Source organism: Pipistrellus hanaki (genome assembly GCF_964339955.1).
Source record: "Pipistrellus hanaki genome assembly, chromosome: 1".
Lineage (NCBI taxonomy): Eukaryota > Metazoa > Chordata > Mammalia > Chiroptera > Vespertilionidae > Pipistrellus > Pipistrellus hanaki.
In genome coordinates, this window is record NC_140503.1 from 119285751 (window position 1) to 119306672 (window position 20922).

The 20922-nt window shown below is 37.8% G+C and overlaps 1 protein-coding gene across 3 annotated transcripts in view; it reads left to right on the forward strand.

Annotated features, from left to right (window-relative positions):
- STAM (signal transducing adaptor molecule) overlaps positions 1 to 20922 on the forward strand; it is a 79789-nt gene that overhangs the window by 11386 nt on the left and 47481 nt on the right. For 2 of the 3 annotated variants that reach the window (XM_084870050.1, XM_084870051.1), the window contains exon 2: positions 7909 to 7993. The exons of the other annotated variant lie outside the window; for it this stretch is intronic. In XM_084870050.1, coding sequence (XP_084726176.1) covers positions 7909 to 7993 — 85 coding nt within the window. The remainder of the gene's footprint in view (positions 1 to 7908; positions 7994 to 20922) is intronic. 3 annotated transcript variants of the gene reach the window in all.

Genomic DNA, 20922 nt, shown 5'->3' on the forward strand with positions numbered 1-20922 from the left:
AAACTAGTGTCCAGAGTTTCCATTCTGTGGCAGAGCTGGGTGTGATGTAGCATCAGGCTAGTCACTGTCCATCAATCCATTATGCTAAATAACCGGGTTATTTACCACTTAACCAGTCATAAGAAAGGCCAAGGGGTCTAAACGGCATGACCAGCCATATGCCAGGAGAGGAAGGGTAACCCTCAGGGAGAAGTCTTTGTTTTCCCAGTTGCTAGGTACCTGGGCCTTTCCATCTTGGTTACATTTTATTGTTCCTACTCTGCTCATGCCTGTCTAACTGCCTACTACAGTGACACATTGATGTGTCAGGAGGGTGATACATCCTGAGGGCTCAGAAGCTTTCTTTGTATTTGGAACCCTCCCAGAGCTAGCCCTATGTCCTGGTTCAGATTTGAATCTTTTCTAATAAAACTGATTGCAAGTGCTTTCCTGACTTCTGTGAGTTATATAGTGACTTATTGAGCCTGAGGGATTATTGAAGAAATGCGTGGATGGCCCTTGTTTGCTAGTGGGAGTGGGGTTCTTGGGTACTGCTTGAATAAGCATACTGCTCGAAGGTGAGATGTGGTAAAAGCTTTATTTTCATGGAATTACATCCTTGGGTTTCCAAAGACCCCTTCCCCATAATCCAGTCATGGAAGTTGTGCATGTGGGAATTCAGTAGAGCTAGAAGCAAAACCAGTATCCAAAGTTTCCTTTCCATGTTGGAATTGGGTCCAGCACAGCACTAGGCTAGTTGTAGTCACTCCTGTAGACCAGGAGCCAAGAGAGCAAACTCCTTTGTTCAGGAGATTAAATATCTCATATCTTCCTGTGCTTGCAGTGGCCATGCCTATTCTGGCCAATGACCTGTTCCCAGGTGTTATTGACAGATAACTACCCTCCCTATGTTATCCAGACTTGACTGGGCATGGATCTATTCTCCCAGCAATCTGTGGGAAATAGACGTGGGGAGCGTTAAACTTCAGCTTCCTGGCAAAGCTGTACAATCACATTCCTATATTATTTGGCCTTCCTTTGTGCCTTTCCAGTTATTCATATCTAGGTTAAATTACATATTGCAGTCTGTGATTAGATTTAGTATTTATTGAGCACAGGGACTGAAAGCATGGATATTGAAAGAATCACCCAGAGCAGAAATTGTTATTATTTTCAACGGATTTACAATATATTGTTGAAGCGTGGATAGCAACAGATAAATTTGAATCTGTTATCAGTGGCCCCTGCTGAACAAGATTAAATGCTGTATCAACATTTGGTTTATAAGTAACCCCCTTAATTTTCAGAGTAGAGTTAGTTTCTCTTGTTTTCTTCCTTTCCCTCTACCAAACCATTTTTACATACTGGCTATAGAGCAGTGGTTCTCAACCTTCCTAATGCCGTGACCCTTTAATACAGTTCCTCATGTTGTGGTGACCCCCAACTATAAAATTATTTTCATTGCTACTTCATAACTGTAATTTTGCTACTGTTATGAATCGTAATGTAAATATCTGTGTTTTCCGATGGTCTTAGACAACCCCTGTGAAAGGGTGTTCGAGCCCCAAAAGGGTTGCGACCCACAGGTTGAGAACCGCTGCTATAGAGTCTCTCTCTTTTTCTCTCTCTCTTTTTCCCCCTGTAAAAGTCTGCTCTTGCACACAGCCTCCACCACTATCAATGTCCTGCAACGGATAGATAAAGAATATAGAGGGTGGTACATTTGTTACATTTGTGAACCTACTAACATTCATCATCATATTCAAAGTCCATAGCTTATACTAATGTTCACACTTAGGTTTGGAGAAAGGACTGTGTAATGACATGTAGTCAACATTATAATATACAGAGTAGTTTAATTGTCCTACAGATACTCTGTGCTCCACTTATTCTTCTCACTCTCCCCCTAACCCCTAGCAACCTCTGATCCTTTTTTAGTGTCTTCATAGTTTTGCCTTTTTAAGAATGTCATATAGTTAGAAAGATGCACTATGTAACCTTTGCAGATTAGGTTCTTTTAATTATAGTATGTATTTAAAATTTATCTTTTCTTGGCTTGATAACTCATTTCCTTTTACCATTAAGTAATATTTCATTGCCCTGATATTACCACAATTTTACCTATTTACCTACTGAAGGATATCTTGGTTGCTCCCAAGTTTTGGTAATCCTATATAATAAAAGGGTAATATACAAATTGAACGTCACTCTAACACACAAGATGGCCACTCTCATGTGAATACAAGATGGTCGCCACAAGATAGCCAGCTGGGGAGGGCAGATGGGAGGGACCAGGCCTGCAAGGGAGGGCAGTTGGGGACGACCAGGCCTGCAGGGGAGGGCAGTTGGGGGTGACCAGGCCAGCAGGGGAGCAGGTAAGCATTGATTAGGATGACAGGGGAGTGGTTAGAGAATGACCAGACTAGCAGGCAGAAGCAGTTAGGGGCAATAAGGCAGGCAAGTGAGCAGTTGGGAGCCAGAAGTTCTGGATTGTGAGAAGGCAGTCTGGCATCCCTTGAGGTTCCTAGATTGGAGACGGTGCATGCTGGGCTGAGGGACACCCCTTCTCCCCCTGTGCACGAATTTCATGCACCGGGCCTATATATGAATAAAACTGCCCAAAATATCCATGTGCAGGTTTTTGTATGGACATTTTTCAGCTCCTTTGATTAAATACTAAGATGTATGGTAAGAGTATGTTTAGTTTTGTAAGAAATTGTCAAAATATCTTCCAAAGTGTCTGTACCATTTTGCATTTTCACCAGCAATGAGTGGAATTTCCATTCCTCTGTATTCTCACCAGTATATGCTGATGTTAGTGTTTTGGATTTTGGCCATTCTGATAGGTATATAATGATATCTTCCTATTGTTTTAATTTGTAATTCTCTAATTCTCATATGATGTGGAGCATCTTTTCATATATTTATTTGATATCTGTGGATCTTCTTTGGTGAAGTGCCTATTCAGGTCTTTTCCCTGTTTCTTTACTAGTGATTGGATTGTTTTCTTATTACTAAGTTTAGAGAATTCTTTGTATTATTTGGGTCACAGTCCTTTATCAGATGTGTTTGGCAAATAATTTTTCCCAGCCTGATGCTTATTGTTTCATTTTCTTTACAGAGTTTTTCAGACATTTTAAAATTTTAATGAAGTTCATATCAATTATTTCCTTCATGGATCATATCTTTGGTTTTTGATCTAAAAAGTCATTGCCAGACTCGGGTCATTTAGACCAGTGGTTGGCAAACTGCGGTTTGTGAGCCACATGTGGCTCTTTGGCCCCTTGAGTGTGGCTCTTCCACAAAATACCATGTCCTGGGCGAGTCTATTTTGAAGAAGTGGCATTAGAAGAAGTTTTAGTTTTAAAAATTTGGCTCTCAAAAGAAATTTCAATCATTGTACTGTTGATATTTGGCTCTGACTAATGAGTTTGCAGACCACTTAGCTATACTTTATCCTGTGTTATCTTTTAGGAGGTTTTTTTTTTTTTTTTAAGTTTTTATTGATTTTTAGAGAGAGAGGAAGGGAAAGGGAGAGAGAGAAACATTGATGTAAGAGTGAAACATTGATGAGCTGCCTCCTGCATGCCCCCTACTGGGGATAGAGCCTGCAAACTGGGTTTGGCCCTGACCAGGGATCGAATCCGGCAACCTTTTGGTGCATGGGATAACATCCAACCAACTGAGCCACACCGGCCAGGCTCTAGGAATTTTTTAGGCTGTTTTAAATTTAGACCTATGATCCATTTTGAGTTGGGGAAAACTGACATCTTGACAATATTGAGTCTTCTATCAGTGAACATGGAATAACTCTCCATTTCTTTGATTTCTTTCATCATCAGGGTTTTGTAGTTTTCCTTATATAGGCCCTGTATATATTTTGTTAGATTTATACTTAAGTATTGCATTTTTAAAAATTGCTAATGTAATGCGAAATGGCATTGTGTTTTTAACTTAAAATTCCACTTGTTCATTTCTGGTTTATATAGAAAAGTAGTTGACTTGTATTTAGTGAATATAGTTGACAAGTAACATTATGTAAATTTAAGGTGTGCAACATGTTAATTTAGTAAGGTTGGTGGTTATACTATAATATTGTTGTCTATTTTCGTTATACTGTGCGTTAGATCTCTATGGCTTATTTACTTCTTGTTGCAAGTTTATATCCTTAAACATCTGGCTTACCCTCCCAGCAATTGGCTTTTGTATATTAATTAACCTTGTATCCTGCAATCTTGCTATGATCACTTATTAGTTCCAGCTTTTTTTTTTTCTTTTTCAACAACAACAACAAAAAAATTCTTTTGGATTTTCCATGTAGATAATTATGTTACCTGTGAATAAAGACAGTTTTATTTCTCTCTTTATCTGAGTACATTTTGTATTATTTTCTTGTCTTTTTTGTATTAGCTAGGATTTCCCATATGACGGAGAAAAGGTGTGGTGATAGGGGATAGCCTTACCACAGTGGTAAATGAAAGGTTCAGAATGGGCTGGGGTTGTGCACCTATGATATGAGGCCATAATGTATCAAAAGAAGCTGTTTTTTAGGCACCTGGATGCAGGTGGACTGAGTCTGAAAAAGGAATCAGCAGAGACTGAAGGGAGAGGCAGGTTTTTATTAATTTTTGCTAAGGGTCTGGTCTGTCCTGGTTCCTCCCAAAGCCAGGTGTCTTCTGGTTATCTAGCTATGTGGTGCTTGGCTGTAAGCTTTCTGCAAGATATTTGCTAAGCACAATACGTTTTCTCTGCCCCGTTTTATTCTCTTTAACTCTTTCAGTAAAACTTTGTTTCTCACCATTAAACATATTAGATTTTTGTGGATGTTCTTTGTAATTTTGAAGTAGTTCTCTTTTTTTCTGAATAATATTCATCTTCATTTCACTTATACACAAATGTGTGCATGTGCGCGCACACACACACACACACACACACATTATCATTTACCACTCCCTTTGAAGAACTTCTTTTATCATTTCTTGCAAAGGCCACTCTGTTGATAATAAATTTCCTCAATGGTTTTTGTTTGAGAAAGTCTTTTATTTCTCTCTTTTTTAAACCTTTTTAATTTTTTTTTTTTTTTTATTGATTTCAGAGAGGAAGGTGAGGGGAGAGAAACAATCAATGATGACAGGGAATAATCATTGAACGGCTCCTCCTGCACGCCCCCTAGTGGGGTCAAGCCCACAACCCAGGCATGTGCCCCTGACTGGAATCAAACCTGGGACCCTTCAATCTGCTGGCTGATGACCTATCCACTGAGCCAAACCAGCTAGGGCTCTCCTTTTCTTTTGATGAATAATTTCCCAGGGTTCATAATCCTAGGTTAGTGGTTTTCTCTCAACATAGCCATTTTACTCCGTTCCTCTCCTGTTTGCATGGTTTCTGAGATATCAGATGTCATCTGTTTATTCCTATATAGGTACAGTGTTGTGTTTTATTATTTTTTTTCCTTCTGCTGTCTTTTTCTCTATATTCTTTATCTTCAATCTTTTGCAGTTTGTATATGTTATGCTTAGGTATTGTTATTTTGACATTTATTGTTTTTTGTTTCCTCAGTTCTTCAAGGACCTGTAGTTTGGCTTCTAATTTGGGGAAGATCTGAATCATTGTTTCAAATATTTCTTCTGTTTTTTTTTTTTTTCTTTTTCTTTTTTCTTTTCCCTCTGTATTGCACTTATTGTAATTTCCCAGAATTCTTGGATAATCTGTTTCAGTTTTTTTCAGTCACCTTTTTTCCTCTTTGCTTTTCAGTTTTGGAAGTTTCTATTCACATATTTGCAAGTTTAGAGATTCTTTTCTCAGTCATGTCCAGTCTATTATAGAGCTTATCAATGCAATGGCATTCTTAATTTTATTCTGTTGTTCAGCTCTAGTATTTTTTTTTTTTGATTCTTTTTTAGAATTTTCTTTTTAAAAAAATATATTTTATTGATTTTTTACAGAGAGGAAGGGAGAGAGATAGAGAGCCAGAATCATCGATCAGCCGCCTCCTGCACATCCCCCACCGGGGACGTGCCCGCAACCAAGGCACATGCCCTTGACTGGAATCGAACCTGGGACTTTTCAGTCCGCAGGCCGACATCTACCACTGAGCCAAACCAGTCTCGGCTCTTTTTTAGAATTTTCATCTGTTTTTTAGAATTTTCATCTCTGCTTACATTGCCCATTTGTTCTTGCATACTGTCTCATTTTTCCTTTAGGACTTGTAGCATATTAATCATAGTTTAAAACTTTCCTGGTCTGATAATTCCAACATTCCTGCCATGTCTGAGTCCGGTTCTGATGTTTGCTCCGTCTTTTCAGACTTTTTTGCTTTATAAGTGTGCATTAATGAAAGTTAGACATACTATACTAGACAAAATGAATTTCAGCCTTAGTGCTCCAGTGGTAAGGTGTCAGTGGGAAAGCATTCTGTGTTCATGTGATTGGGTGTCAGTCTTGTAGTGAACCTCTGCCACTGGAGTGTGAATTTTTCACATGCTTATCAGTATCTCCTGTACCCCTCAGGTGGAACAGGGTGGCCAGAGTGGGCTGGAGTTGGGTTATTTCCCTTCCCAGGTGGGTTAATCTCTAATAAAACCCTAGTTGGTTAGGTGATGGTAAATAGTTTCTCTTGAGAGTAGTGGGTCTTACTAAGAAGGGAATGCTCTGGTGTCTTTCAGAATGGTTACTGTTCTTCTTCCTCTGCTGGAAAAACAAAGATTTTTCTCTTATGAAACTCACACAAAAAAGTGTGGGGGCTTCCCTATGACTGTGTACCTCTGGAGTTTGGCCCTTAGACTTGTACACACTTAGCTCCCAGCAATTTGTTACAGTGTAAATTTTCATGCCACTAGTGGTTTCTGGTGATGTTTCTGCTCTAAATTGTGATTCTGTGTATCCACCTGTGTTTCTAATTGGGGGAGAGGGGGGACAATTTGCTCTGTGGTTTCACCTTTGAGGGATTTATGAAAAGTTGTTTATTATTCACTTTTTTCGTGCTTTACTCGTTAGAATGGAGTGATGACTTCTAACTCCCTTACATGTTGGACAGGAAACCAAAAGTTGATACCTGTGTCTCAACTATGTCTGGTATCTCCTTGCCTAGAAAATCTTTGCTTTACCCCCAGAAAACAAACCACTCATTTTTTTTTTTTTTAGGTCGAAGAGAAGTGGTTACTGAAGCCCTTGAGTAAGAAAGGCAAAGTACATTTGAAACAGCATTAACCCTTAACCCATTTACATTTAACTTTAAATCTTCTTTATTCTTCACTCTCAATTTTAGACTTCCTTTTGCTACCAATATTTGAATTTTCTGAAATTCAGTGGTATAAAACAGGCCGGTTTTTACTTTTTTTGCCAGTGTACGCTCCACCTTTCTTGGTCTTCTACATTATTATATAGCTTTTGAGGTATTGTTCCTATTATTGCTTCTAATGTTTTCCCTCTCTTGATATCTTTAATTTGTCAAGTTTTTATTTAAGGGAAATACTCAGTTAAAGCTTATTTTTCTTTTGTTCAATTTCTTCTTATCAGAACCCAAAATGAAAACTAAATAATTTAATTCCCTGAAACATTTTATAGAGATTTACCTATGTTTTTTAACTGGCAAATAAAGCTAAGAATTATTTGATAATGAAATGATTTCTTCTTTTTATCTTGATATCTGCAGAGAGAGAGATAGAGCTGTATATTTTTATTTAAAAAAAGAAAAACAATGGCATGTTTTTTTATACAAAGTAAAAGTAACTGAAATGTGAATGGGGAAAATAATTGTGATAGGTAATAAAGGTGCCCTTTTTGAAGATGGACTTGAACGTCTCATTAATCAGACTGCTGGCAATTATTATGATTTGTTGTTGATACTTGATTATACTACAATTTGATGATTTACCCCTTAAAGATTTTTAAAAACACTATTTCTGCATTTCTTTTTATAATATACAGAGAAAGCAACTAGTGAGATGAATACTGCTGAAGATTGGGGTCTCATTTTGGATATTTGTGATAAAGTCGGTCAGTCTCGTACTGGGTAAGTATTGCAAAATTTCAAACAACTTTTATTCATTTTCCTTTTTATTAATATGAATACAATAAAGGTAAAAGGTGGAACATATTACAGTTATAATTTATTTTAAAAGAGAATGTTTTTTCTAGAAGGATTTGAAGAATCATCCTATTTAGGTTACTTCTTATAACCAATTAGAGTAGCATGACTGGTAAAAATGTTGCCACTTTAATTAATCACTCTTTCCTCCTGAAATCTAGCTTTTTTTCATTTTATTTTTCAAGTAGTTAGGGATTTCTTAGTTACAAAGTTTGATGGTCATTTCTGAGTTCTTTTTTTTGTCACATCTGCAACATGCTACCACCGAACTGACCAATGACTACTGAAAGAGGTACTTAAGGGAAGTAGAACTTTAAACTTTTTGGCATATGGGCTTTTGGGAAACACAACTTTCAAGCAGTTCAGTGAGCAGATTAACTGGTACACATATTAATGATTTCTTATTCCTGGGCTAATAATGTCTAGGTATTAGCAGCTTTACCCAAACATGTTGTCTTATTCATGTACTTTCATGTGAAAAATATTAGGGAGCACTATTGCATTATACTTGATTCTGATGGTCTTAACCTCTGATGTACCTTCTTTTGGCTGTTGTTCTTTCCCTTCTAAATATAGTTTCCTAAACTTTTTGATTTATGTTTTAGCATTGTTTTCTTTCCTAATATTTTTTTCTTTTAAAATCTGACAATTTTCAGGAAAGGTGTATTTTCAGCTCTAATTTTGTACACAATCACTAGTTCTGTGGACTCAGCATTATCTATATACTAGAGGCCCGGTGCATGAAATTGGTGCGTGAGGGGGTGGGGAGGGTGGTCCCTCAGCCAAGCTACACCCTCTGTAATCTGGGATCCCTCTCACAATCCAAGACTGCTGGCTTTTAACTATTCATCTCCCTACCTGCCTAACTGTCCCCCTTTGCTGGCATGGTCGCCCCTAACAGCTCTCCTTTGCTGGCCTGGTCACCCTAACTGAACTCCCTGCTGGCCTGGTCACCCCCAACTCCCCCCACCCACTGACCTAGTCACTCCAAACTACCTCTCTGTTGGCCTGGTTACCCCCAACTCCCCCTATCCTCTGGCCTGGTCATCCCTCACTGCCCCTCTTGCCTGCCTGGTCTCCCCCAACTGCCCGTGGCCCCCCCCTCACCCCCCCCCCCGGCCTGGTCGCCCTAACTGCCTCCCCCCCCCCCCCCCAGCCTGGTTGTACCCAACTGGCCCCTGTCACCTGGTCGCCCCCAACTCCCCCCCCCCCCACCCGCTGGCCTGGTCATCCCCAACTGCCCCCCCTGCTGGCCTGGTTGCCCCCAGTTGCCCTCACTGCCAGCCTGGTTGCCCCATGCAGCCTGCTGTTCAGTCGTTTGATCGTCCCTCCCTAACCCCCCTGCCAGCCTTGTTGTCCTACACAACCTGCTATTTGGTTGTCCATCAGTTGTTTCTGTCATGATGGCTCCTGGCTTTTTATGTATTAGGATATCAAAGGCTAAGTTACCAACTGTCCATCCGACCAACCAGCCAGTACATATGATGTGCACTGGCAATTTAAAAATAAACGTTGACTTGTGCCTGCGCAATACATATGAAGTTCTTGTTGGCGCCATTCGCACACAATGCCAGAATATATCTGAAGACCAACTATTGGCACAGGTGCCTCTGAATCTGAAATTAATTAATTTCCTTTCAATTGCACGAATCCTTGCACTGGGTCACTAGTTTCTTATATAGTTTCTTATATATAAGTTTCTTATATATGCTGTATAAGCCTTAATCTTGCCATCTGTAAACCTGACCTTGTGTCTCTTTTATTTTTAAACTTACTTTCTGTTAATGAAAAAATTATTCTTGTATTTGCACTTAAAACCTTAGTCCTTGCCACATTTATTTTGTTACCAACTCTGAAAATCTGCCTCCATAATATCCCTCAGAATGTTGGTGTTATAAAGTCTCCTTAGTTAAAATCTTGAGCTTGGCCAAATCAGTTGGGAGCAGTTTGTCTTCAAGTCCTTGTTACCCCTTCACTTTAGCTTTTTTAGGCCCCTACTGGGCTCTCTCTGCCAGGTTCCCAAAAATGTGGCTTCCAGGGCTGGCCTTATCCATGCCCTTTATTGTATTTATTTTTAGTATATGAAGTCTTGTTTTTCCTGACATTGTAAGTTTCTTAATATTTTGAAATTTAAGTAGCTACTTTGTGCTACATACATATCTATTCCTTTTTCTGTATTTCTATTACCCCTCTCCCCCGCTTACTTGAGATATTCTTTACCATGCCTAGATTTGTGGCATTTCTGTTCACTTCCATCTGCACCATTCTTTTCAACTTAAAGCTTTTCAACCTTAGTTTGGTGTTGTTGGTCATTCTCTTCCTTCAAAATGAATATTTTCTTCTACCACTTCCTATCTTTGTGTCTCATATCCTTACAGACCCAATATAGATATCATTTCTTCAACAAAGCTTTTCCTTACCCCCTTTACTGAAAATCATATTGTGGCTCTCTGAATCCTTAAAGCACTATACCCAAACTATTTTTACTTGTCTTGCCTTTTAAAATAGTAATTTATATTTATTTAGTAGACTTAGATTTATAGAATGAAAGGTTCATGAATTTTTGTTATACAGAGGAAAAGAAGCAAGTTAGCTTAGTGGTTGAGAGCATGGATTTGGGGTGAGACTGCCTGGGTTCAAATCCTAACTATTTATATTGGGTAAGTAACTTACCTTCTAGTTTGTAACAAAATGAAAACGTTATCTTCTTCACAGAGGGCTTGTTTTGAGTATGTGCCAGGTACTATTATAAACAGTGCATATACATACTATGTATGTGTAGTGCATATATATATATATTTATAAACACTGTAGTGTAAACATATATTTTTATAAACACTATAGTATTTATAATAATATCTGGCACATAGTTAAATGGATACACCTCTGTTTTTTTTTTATTAAAGTCATATTTTGTGAGTTTGTTGAGGAGTATCAACCTAGCCCCATCCCTGTATATTTTGAAGATAAAACTTTTATCTAGCATTTCAGTTTCAGTACCTGAGCTTTCACTCTGGTTTTCTTTTTATCTTTACTCTGATGTTCTTCAAGTTATAAATATTTTTTATGATAATTTGGTTAGTTGCTTGACATGAAAAGACAAACTAATTTGTCTAGAAACAATCCATATTTTTTTAGTTAAAAATACATTTCTAATTCTTTTGAAATTCTGTAGGAAGTACAATAAAGATGAAGAGATCAATTTCTTTTTTCTTTATGTTAACATTATTTTATTAGAAACATTCATATTTCTGTTTTTTCTTGTGATGAGAACTTCTAAGATCAACACTCTTAGCAACTATCAAATATACAATATAATATTGTAACTATACTCATCATGCCATATAGTACATCCTCAGAACTTATTTGTCTTATAACTAGAAGTTTGTACCTCTGATCTCCATTTCTGTTGGTTATATCCACATATTAGTGAGATCATATAGTATTTGTCTGCTGATTCATTTCACTTAGCATTAATGCTCTTAAGGTTCATCAAATTGTCCACATATATTTAAGATGTACTAATAGTTTTAAAAAACTCTTTTGTCTTTTTAAAAAACCCAGTATCAATAGGTTTAGACACATGCTAATTTCTTTATATTTTTCAAATTTAGACAACATACTTCAGTATATTCTTTAATATTTCTGTTATCCTTTGGGGATTTTAATTGACATTATGCTAAATCTATCAATTTACTTAGGCAGTATTTTCAGTTTTGCTAATTTAAATAATGAGGGTGGTTCTATTTGTCCTTCATTTTTTTCCCCTTTCTTTTTCCTTTTTCTTTTTTTCCTTCCACTTTTTAATTTTGCTTTCTTGACAGTTATGGTTCCCTATTTCCTTTAAATCGGGTGGGAAACATCCAGCCGAGGGCCCTGTAAGGCCCGCAAAAGTATTTGGTCTGGTCCTGCCAAGGCAGTAGGGGTGAGCTAATTAAATGTTTGACCAAATATAGCAGGCTACTTTTTAAATTAATAATTTTGTACAAATTCTATATAATAAAAGGCTAATATGAAAATCGAATGGACAGCGCACTGATTGGCCCCTATGATGTGCACTGACCAAGAGGGGCAGACACTCAATGTAGGAGCTGCCCCCTGGTGGTCAGTGCGCTCCCATAGGGGGAGTGCCACTCAGCCAGAAGCCAGGCTCATGGCTGGTGAGCGCAGTGGTGGTGGCGGGAGTCTTTCCCCCCCTTTGTGGCAGTGCTAAGGATGTTAGACTAATGGCTCCCAGACTGCGCGAGTGCGCAGGCCAGGCTGAGGGACACCCCCCTCACCCCCACCGAGTGCAGAATTTTGTGCACCAGGCCTCTAGTGATATTATAAATATCCAAATGGCCCTTGGCAGAGAAAAGGTTGCCCACCCCTGCTTTAAATTCTTATTAATTATTTGTATAAATGTAGTATTTCTTTACAGCTTTTGTTAATAATGAATTGTTTGAAAAGGATTAAATAATAATTGTGATATCATTCTAATATTACTGAAGTTTTTTAAAAGTCAAACCCTCAATATTTATTCTTGTGTGTGATTTCTCTTTAAGAATGTTTTACATAACCATCAGGACCACATTTTGACCTTTGCTTTCTTGGGTCCCTTTCTCTATTAAAAAATAGTAAAAATATTTTATGATTGTATTGTTGTAAAGACAAGTAAATATACATTAAAACATTTTCTTTTACCTAAAAGTTCTTTAAAAAAAATTAAAGCATTTTTGTGTACCCCTAATATTATTGTGAGCCCTAGGCATAGTGCCAATGTGCCTAAGGATAGTATTACAGAATTGAGTTATATTTAGTAATAGTTATGGGGTACTTAGGGAGGAGATACTAATATGTAATTTATTTGTTGGTTTATTTGTTTTTATTGTGGTAAATATACGGGTTCGTGTCATTTGGTATGTTTGCATTGTGTGATCACCACTGTACCCTGCTCTAGAGCTTTATATAATCCCCAGCCAATCTCTCTAGCTATTAAACAACTTTCCATTCTCTCCTCCTCCAGCATCCGAAAACCACTTATAGTTTGTTTTTAATCTTTTAAATCATTTTATAGTTAATGCATATGAAAAACTTACGGAGATCTATCTGGTTTATGTTATTAGGAACCTATATACTCATAGGATGTCTCCCCCAAAATGTATATACATTTTAACAGCTGATAACTCACTTAATTTTCACTCCTTTTCAGGAAATAATGGGTGAAGTCAGACTAAGCTTTGAATAAGGAAAATTTATCCTTAAGTGCCACTAGACTTTTTAAAAATGGGTATACATAAAATATAAAGTTTATGAAATAATTGATGTTTCCAGATTTATTGCTTTATGGTATCAATAGTGCCTAGACCAGAATGGTTATCAGTTTAAAAACAGGCATTGACAAAAAATTGTTCATTTCTGTAGATTCTTTTAAATTTTGAAAATGAACTGTATGTTAATAAATTCTGAGTTTATAATCATTCAAAATGCATATATATTTTTTGAGGGTACACCCTGTATGTTTAGATATGGGTTGCTGATGATAGCTTAAGAATACTGAACAATATTATAGGTTGTCAATGAGGTATTCTAGATACCTGGTGTGTTTTAAAGAAGACTGAGACATGTAATTGGTGTGAAAGAGGAAAGGGGACATCGATTTTCCCGAGACAGATTTAGACAGGATAGATTAATGTAGAGGGAAGTTATAGATTGCAACACAATTCATAAGTTTATTTTTTTAGGCAATAGTCTAGATTTTTTTAATAGACATATTACCATTTGGTGTTAATATGTAATTTTATAAAATGTGTAGATCTCTTTAAGAGGGCTGATTTAGGGATGATGAGGGGAAATTTTGGAAAAACATTTCTTGTTCAGAAAAATTTTAAAAATAAAAGTGAAACGTAACAGAAGCATATTATAGAATTATTTAATGCATAAATATAACAACTTATTTTAAGTTTTTCTTCCCTAAGGAAATAATTTAAAAATATATATATTTTATTGATTTTTTTACAGAGAGGAAGAGAGAGGGATAGAGAGTTAGAAACATCGATGAAAGAGAAACATCGACCAGCTGCCTCTTGCACACCTTCTACTGGTGATGTGCCCGCACCCAAGGTACATGTCCTTGACTGGAATCGAACCTGGGACCTTTTAGTCTCTAGGCCGATGCTCTATCCATTGAGCCAAACCGGTTTTGGCAGGAAATAATTTTTAAAAATCCTTTGGCCTCCCCTCCCTCCTCTTCCTTTCCTCTTCCCTTCCTCTTTTTTTCCCTTCCTCTTCTTTTCTTTTTTCTTTTTGTTTGTTACAGTAACCTGTTTTAGAGTTCCAGTAGTTTGGAAAATGTTCTGAAGTTTTCAGAGGGAAAAAAGAACCATTATTGTGATATTCTCTTTTATCAGGACTATGACTCAAAAAACATGGCTGCCAGTGGTGTTTTAAAAATCTCTCCTTGATTCTTCTTATCTTAAAAAAATGTTGCTGTTCTGCCGAAACTGGTTTGGCTCAGTGGTAGAGCATCGGTCTGCGGACTGAAAGGTCCCAGGTTCGATTCCGTTCAAGGGCATGTACATTGGTTGCGGGCACATCCCCGGTAGGGGGTGTACAAGAGGCAGCTGGTCGATGTTTCTCTCTCATTGATGTTTCCAGCTCTCTATCCCTCTCCCTTCCTCTCTGTAAAAAATCAATAAAATAGCTGAAACCGGTTTGGCTCAGTAGATAGAATGTCAGCCTGCGGACTGAAAGGTCCCGGGTTCAAGGGCATGTACCTTGGTTGCGGGCACATCCCCAGTAGGGGGTGTGCAAGAGGCAGCTGGTCGATGATTCTCTCTCATCGATGATTCTAACTCTCTATCCCTCTCTCTTCCTCTCTGTAAAAAAATCAATAAAATATATATTTAAAAAAATCAATAAAATATATTTAAAAAATTATAGTATCCTCCTATATATAATAATAAAGAGGTAATATGCAAATTGACCATTACTCCCAACACACAAGATGACTGCCCCTATGTAGTCAAAATGGCCATCCCCATGTGGACACAAGATGGCCAGCAGGAGAGGGCAGTTGGGAGGGCCCCAGGCCAGCATGTGAGGTCAGTTAGGGGCAACCAGGCTGGCAAGGAAGGGCAGTTAGGGGTGACCGGGTTGGCAGGGGAGTGCAGTCGCAGGGGGACTAGGCCTGCAGGGAGGAAAGTTGGGAGGGACCAGGCCTGCAGGGGAGGGCAATTGGGGGGACCAGGCCTGAATGGGAGGGCAGTTGGGGGGAACCAGGCTTACAGGGGAGGGCAGTTAGGGGTGAGCAGGCTGGCAAGGGAGAGCATTTAGGAGTGATTGGGCCAGCAAGGGAGGGCAGTTGGGGGCGACCAGGCTGGCAGGAGAGGGCAGGGGTGACCAGTCCAGCAGGGGAGGGCAGTTAGGGGCAATCGGGCCCACAGGGGAGCAGTTAGGTGTTGATCAGGCTTACAGGGGAGTGGTTAGGGGGCAATCAGGCAGGTAGACTAGCAAGCAGTTGGGAGCCAGCAGTCCTGGGTTGTGAGTGGGGTCCCAGATTGGAGAGAGTGCAAGCTGGGCTGAGGGACACTCTCTCCCCCAGCACGAATTTCGTGCACTGGGCCTCTAGTTTTTATATAATAAAAATGCACTTTTTTGCTTTTTTCTTCTTTTCACTTTTTTGCATTTAAAATAGAAACATTCACATGGCTCAAACATTAAAACAACTTAAAAGATGAACATTGACAAACCTTCTATCCTTCCCACCCCCATCCTCTAAGGCAGGGGTCTTCAAACTACGGCCCGCAGAGGAGTCTGATCCGGCCCGCCAGGTTTTTTGGGCAGTGAGCGCAGCCGAGGTGTTACAGTAGGAATTAGTAGTTCATATAGTCCGGCCTTCCAGCTCTCTGAGGGACCGTGATCTGGCCCCCACTTTAAAAAGTTTGAGGACCCCTGCTCTAAGGCATTGTTTCCCAAACTTTTGACATATGTGTACCCCTTCTATAATTTTCGTAATGCTGAGTACCCCTTGTATTCATGAGAACATAGAATTAGGTGCAGCTAAGCACAGTGCAGTGCATATCCCCACCAAACTCCGGTGCAACAAGTACCCCCACCAAACTCTTCCCGTACCCCTGGGGGTATGCGTACCACACTTTGGGAAACACTGCTCTAAGGTAACCACTTTTGTTTCTTTTCTATCACTTCATTGTTTCTTTATACACATTATGAATATATTTCCCCCAGTTATAGACAATAAGGTATATTGTATACACTATTCTACATTTTATTTAATATATCCTATTAGTCTTAGAAATGTATTTCCTCTAATGTTTATTAATATTACATTGGTTGTAAAAATTGAAAAATTTAGAAATAATTTTCTAGTTTAGCATTAGTTTTTATTAGTGGCATGTAGAATATTTAACATTCTTTAATAATTATTAATTAAAATTATTATTTTAAATATATCAATTTTAGGAAACCTAATAGATGTAATTTCTTTTTGCCTCATATAGATAATAAGGTTTTTTAAAAGCCTGAAGTGTTTGGACATACTGGACTTAAAACCTTAGAAACATTCTGAAAATTTTTTGCTAACTTCCTGAGATATTCACATGATTTTTAGTGTTCAGTTCCAGTGTATGAGTAATTACTGAAAAATGCCTAGCCAGTGTGGTCATATGATGAACTGAAAAGTCTCTGTTTAGAATCAAGAGAACTTTTAGAATGATAGTAGCAGTTTTCTTTAACATGTTTTCACATAATAAAAATACTTTGTTAGTTTTGACTGATTTGTTTATATTATATGTAAAAAATGTGAGCATAAGTAATAGGTTAAACATACCAGAGTTAAAATTAAAGTTCTGAAATTGACTGCCAGATTAACTTGTGCTATTATTTTATGTTTTAATTGTCTTTGCTTAAAGATATAGTTGCTGAAGGTGGAAAATGTACCCTTTATTTTTTTTTTAATTTTTTTATTTTTTAAATATATTTTTATTGATTTTTTACAGAAAGGAAGGGAGAGAAATAGAGAGCTAGAAACGTCGATGAGAGAGAAACATCGACCAGCCGCCTCCTGCACACCCCCTACCAGGGATGTGCCCGCAACCAAGGTACATGCCCTTGACCGGAATCGAATCCGGGACCTTTCAGTCCGCAGACCGACGCTCTACCACTGAGCCAAACCGGTTTCGGCGGAAAATGTACCCTTTAAAAAAAAACAAAAAAACTTGGCTAAGAGCATAATTTAGGTTGTAAGTTTTGATTTATTCAGACAGAATTAGAAGGATAAAATAGTAGTTATTACTAATTCGTGAAAAATATAAGTCTTTTGGAAAGAGTTAGTTAAAAATGTTTTTCATTGGATCTCTAATGTCCTGCCCTGGACCTGGGCTATGACTTTTCCTGACCTACAACTGGAGATTGATAGAATACTATGTTCCTAGTTTTTTAAGGGAAAATTAAAGTCTTCATGTTAGGAGGGCAGCATCAGGAGAGAAATAATTCTGTTATAGTATATATTTTATTACAATCATAATCCTCAATTTCCAGGCCTTAATTTTCAAAGTATTTAAATACCTTTTTAAGACTAATACCCAACATTTATTGACTTGTTATTATTTGCCAAATCTTGCTTAAGTCCTTATAAACATTTTATTTAATCATCAGAGCAGGTCTAGGTACTGTAGGTTTTTCCAGTTTACAAATGAGAATCTGATCCGTATTTGTGATTCTTTAATGTAATTTAAATTAAGGGAAGAGTTCCACCAGGAATAAAATTAAAGGATTTTTTTTGTAAAGCCTGATCTTGATTTCCATGTCTCTTTCACTTTCTTGACATCACAGAACTATGGCAGTTGGTTTCATTCTCTTTTCATCATCATTTTTTCTTTTAATTGACAAACAGTGAGTAGAGGCTGGGCATCATGCTTTTCATATACAGCGGTGAATAAAGCAAGCACACCTTTGTCATCAACTGTGCTAACAGTCTACTAGTGCAAGATAGAAATAACCAGGTAAAGACAATGAGCTAAGAAGAGAATGAGCAGAGTGCTTTAGTGAATAGAAAGGGAACCTAACTCAATTTTTTCAGGGAAGGACAGGTGTGAGAGGATAACATTTATGCTAAGATTTTCAAGTTGAGAAGGAAACAGCTGAAAGCAGAGGTCCTAGTCAGAAGAATAGCATCAACATCAGTGGTTCTCAACCTGTGGGTCGTGACCCCTTTGGGGGTCAAACGACCCTTTCACAGGTATTGCCTAGGACATCCTGCATATCAGATATTTACATTATGATTCATAACATAGCAGAATTACAGTTATGAAGTGGCAACGAAAGTAATTTCATGGTTGGGGGTCACCACAACATGAACTGTATTAAAGAGTCACGGCTTTAGGAAGGTTGAGAACCACTGATCTACATGAATGCTGCAAAGTGGAAAAGACTTGGTGCTTTCTAAGGACATGAAAGATGTAGAGTAGTTGGAACAGAGGTGAATTGCCCCAAGTGAGCACAGAGTTGAGTATAAGAGAGAGTGAGTGAGTTAGAAACATGTAAGGTAATAGTCAGAATGATTGAAATTGTGATTATAGAGGGTTTTCCATTATTGGTCATGACACGGTCTAGGATGTGACCATGACAGTTAATAATAATAATATGGGATAGAAGGAAAAAAGCCAAGTTATCGGAAGCATCACTTACATTTTCATTAACATCTCTGAGAGTTAAGACAGTAGTAATGTTGGAAAGAGTGCCAGTGAGCCAGGAGTTAAAATCATTGAGAGATGAGGGGGCAGATGAGGTTTTTTAAAACTGGAACAAGAAGATAGTCTGACATAATCAGAACTGGACTGTTTTGGGAAAGAGGAGGGGGTAATGATTTGGAAGAAACAAAAAGATAAAAGAGGACCCTTACATATCATTTAATGTAGGTCCAAGAAGGAACACTTGAGATAGGAGTAGTACCCTCCTTGGAGAGCCAGGTTTCTGTAAGGCAAAAGGACCAAGGATAGGGCTTTTGTTGATAGTGGCCTGTGAATTCTAGAGGGTACAAGGTTTCTGAAGTTGGTAATGGATATGCAGAGCTGTTCCATGTTGGAACGGATAGCCTGGATCTTCTTGTAGGGTCTGGTATAAACAAGAATAGCAGGCATATATGTTCTCAAGTTGTCAGCCACTGGGTAGTAAGTAGAGACTTTCTCTTGACCTCTGCAGGCAGAACCTTGGAGGACTGGAAAGGAGAGTAGTTGGGGTTCTCCTTTGATTCCTTTCTATAACGGTGTAGAGGTTTGAGGTGGATAGGCTTACATCAAGTCAAAAGCTCACTCTTATCCTTTGCTCAGTTGAACATCTTTTTCTGTTTTTAAGAGCTGTTTGTATTTCCTTTTCTTTTTCTTTTTTATTTTTTTTATTAAGATATTATGTGTATTTCCTTTTCTGTGAACTGAATGTATATATCTTTTCATTTCTAGGAGACCTAGCTTTATTAGGAACATATCTATAATATGACTTGTGTAAGTATGTGTGTGTATATATGGTATACATACATATACGGTATTTCCTTTGACTTTGGTTTGTTATTTCTTTAAAAGTTTGTGATTTTTATATAGTTTAGTTTATAGAGTTACACAGGAATCTTGCAAGATTTTAGTGGAATTATCTCACCTTTTTTTCAAAGCTTTCATTTTTATTTTCTAACTAATAAACTTTGCTTTTTTAATATAATTTTAGACTTAAAGAGAGTGGGTTAGAGTGATTGGGCTGAGTAATTTAGTGAGCCACACTAAAGGGTGTGTGGCTCAGTTGGTTGAAATGGTTGAAATGGCATCCCATACTCCAAAGGATCGAGGGTTTCATTCCAGGTCAGGACATATGTTTGGGTTTTGGAGTTCAGTTTTAGGATTGGTGTGCATTCGAGAAGCAGCTGATTGATGTTTCTCTCTCCCTCTCCCTCTCCCTCTCCCTCTCCCTCTCCCTCTCCCTCTCCCTCTCCCTCTCCCTCTCCCTCCCTCTCTAAAATCAATAGAGTGTATCCTCAGGTAGGGATTTAGAAAAAGGGAAAAATTCAGCAGACAGTACAAAGAGTTCTATATACCTATTCCTCTCCTTGCAGTTTCCATATTATTAATATTTAAATTAGTGTGGTACCTATATTACAAGTAATGAACCAATATTGATACATTGTTATTAACTAAAGTTTATTGTTTACATTAAAACTCACTCTGTTTGCTGTGCAGTTTTATGGGTTTGATATATCTATAATGACATGTATCTATCATTACAGTATCACACAGAATAGTTTCACCATCCTAAAAATGTTCTGTCCTCCACCTACTCATCCCTTTTTTTCTCCTTACTCTTGACTGAAAACCACTAATTTTTTTACTGTTGCCTTTTTCAAAATGTCATATATTATAGTTGGAATCATATAGTATGTAGCCTTTCAAATCAGCTTTTTGCTAAGTAATCAAAATGCACTTAAGCTTTATTTGTCTTTTCATGGGTTGCTATATATTTTTGGTGATTGTGAATAAAGCTTCTAAAAAATACATTTATGAACTGTGTGTTTTTTGTGTGTGTGTATACACATAGGTTTTTAGCTCAGTAGGTTAAATACCTAGGAGCTTGGTTGTTGGATCACATGGTAAGACTGTTTAGTTTTGTAAGAAGCTGTCTGTTCAAAGCCTTTGTGCCTGTGTTTTTTTTACTTTTTTTTTTTTTTTTTTTTTTTAATATTTTATTGATTTTACACAGAGAGGAATTGAGAGGGACAGAGAGTTAGAAACATCGATGAGAGAGAGTCATCGATCAGCTGCCTCTTGCACACCCCCTACTGGGGAATATGCCCGAAACCAAGGTACATGCCCTTG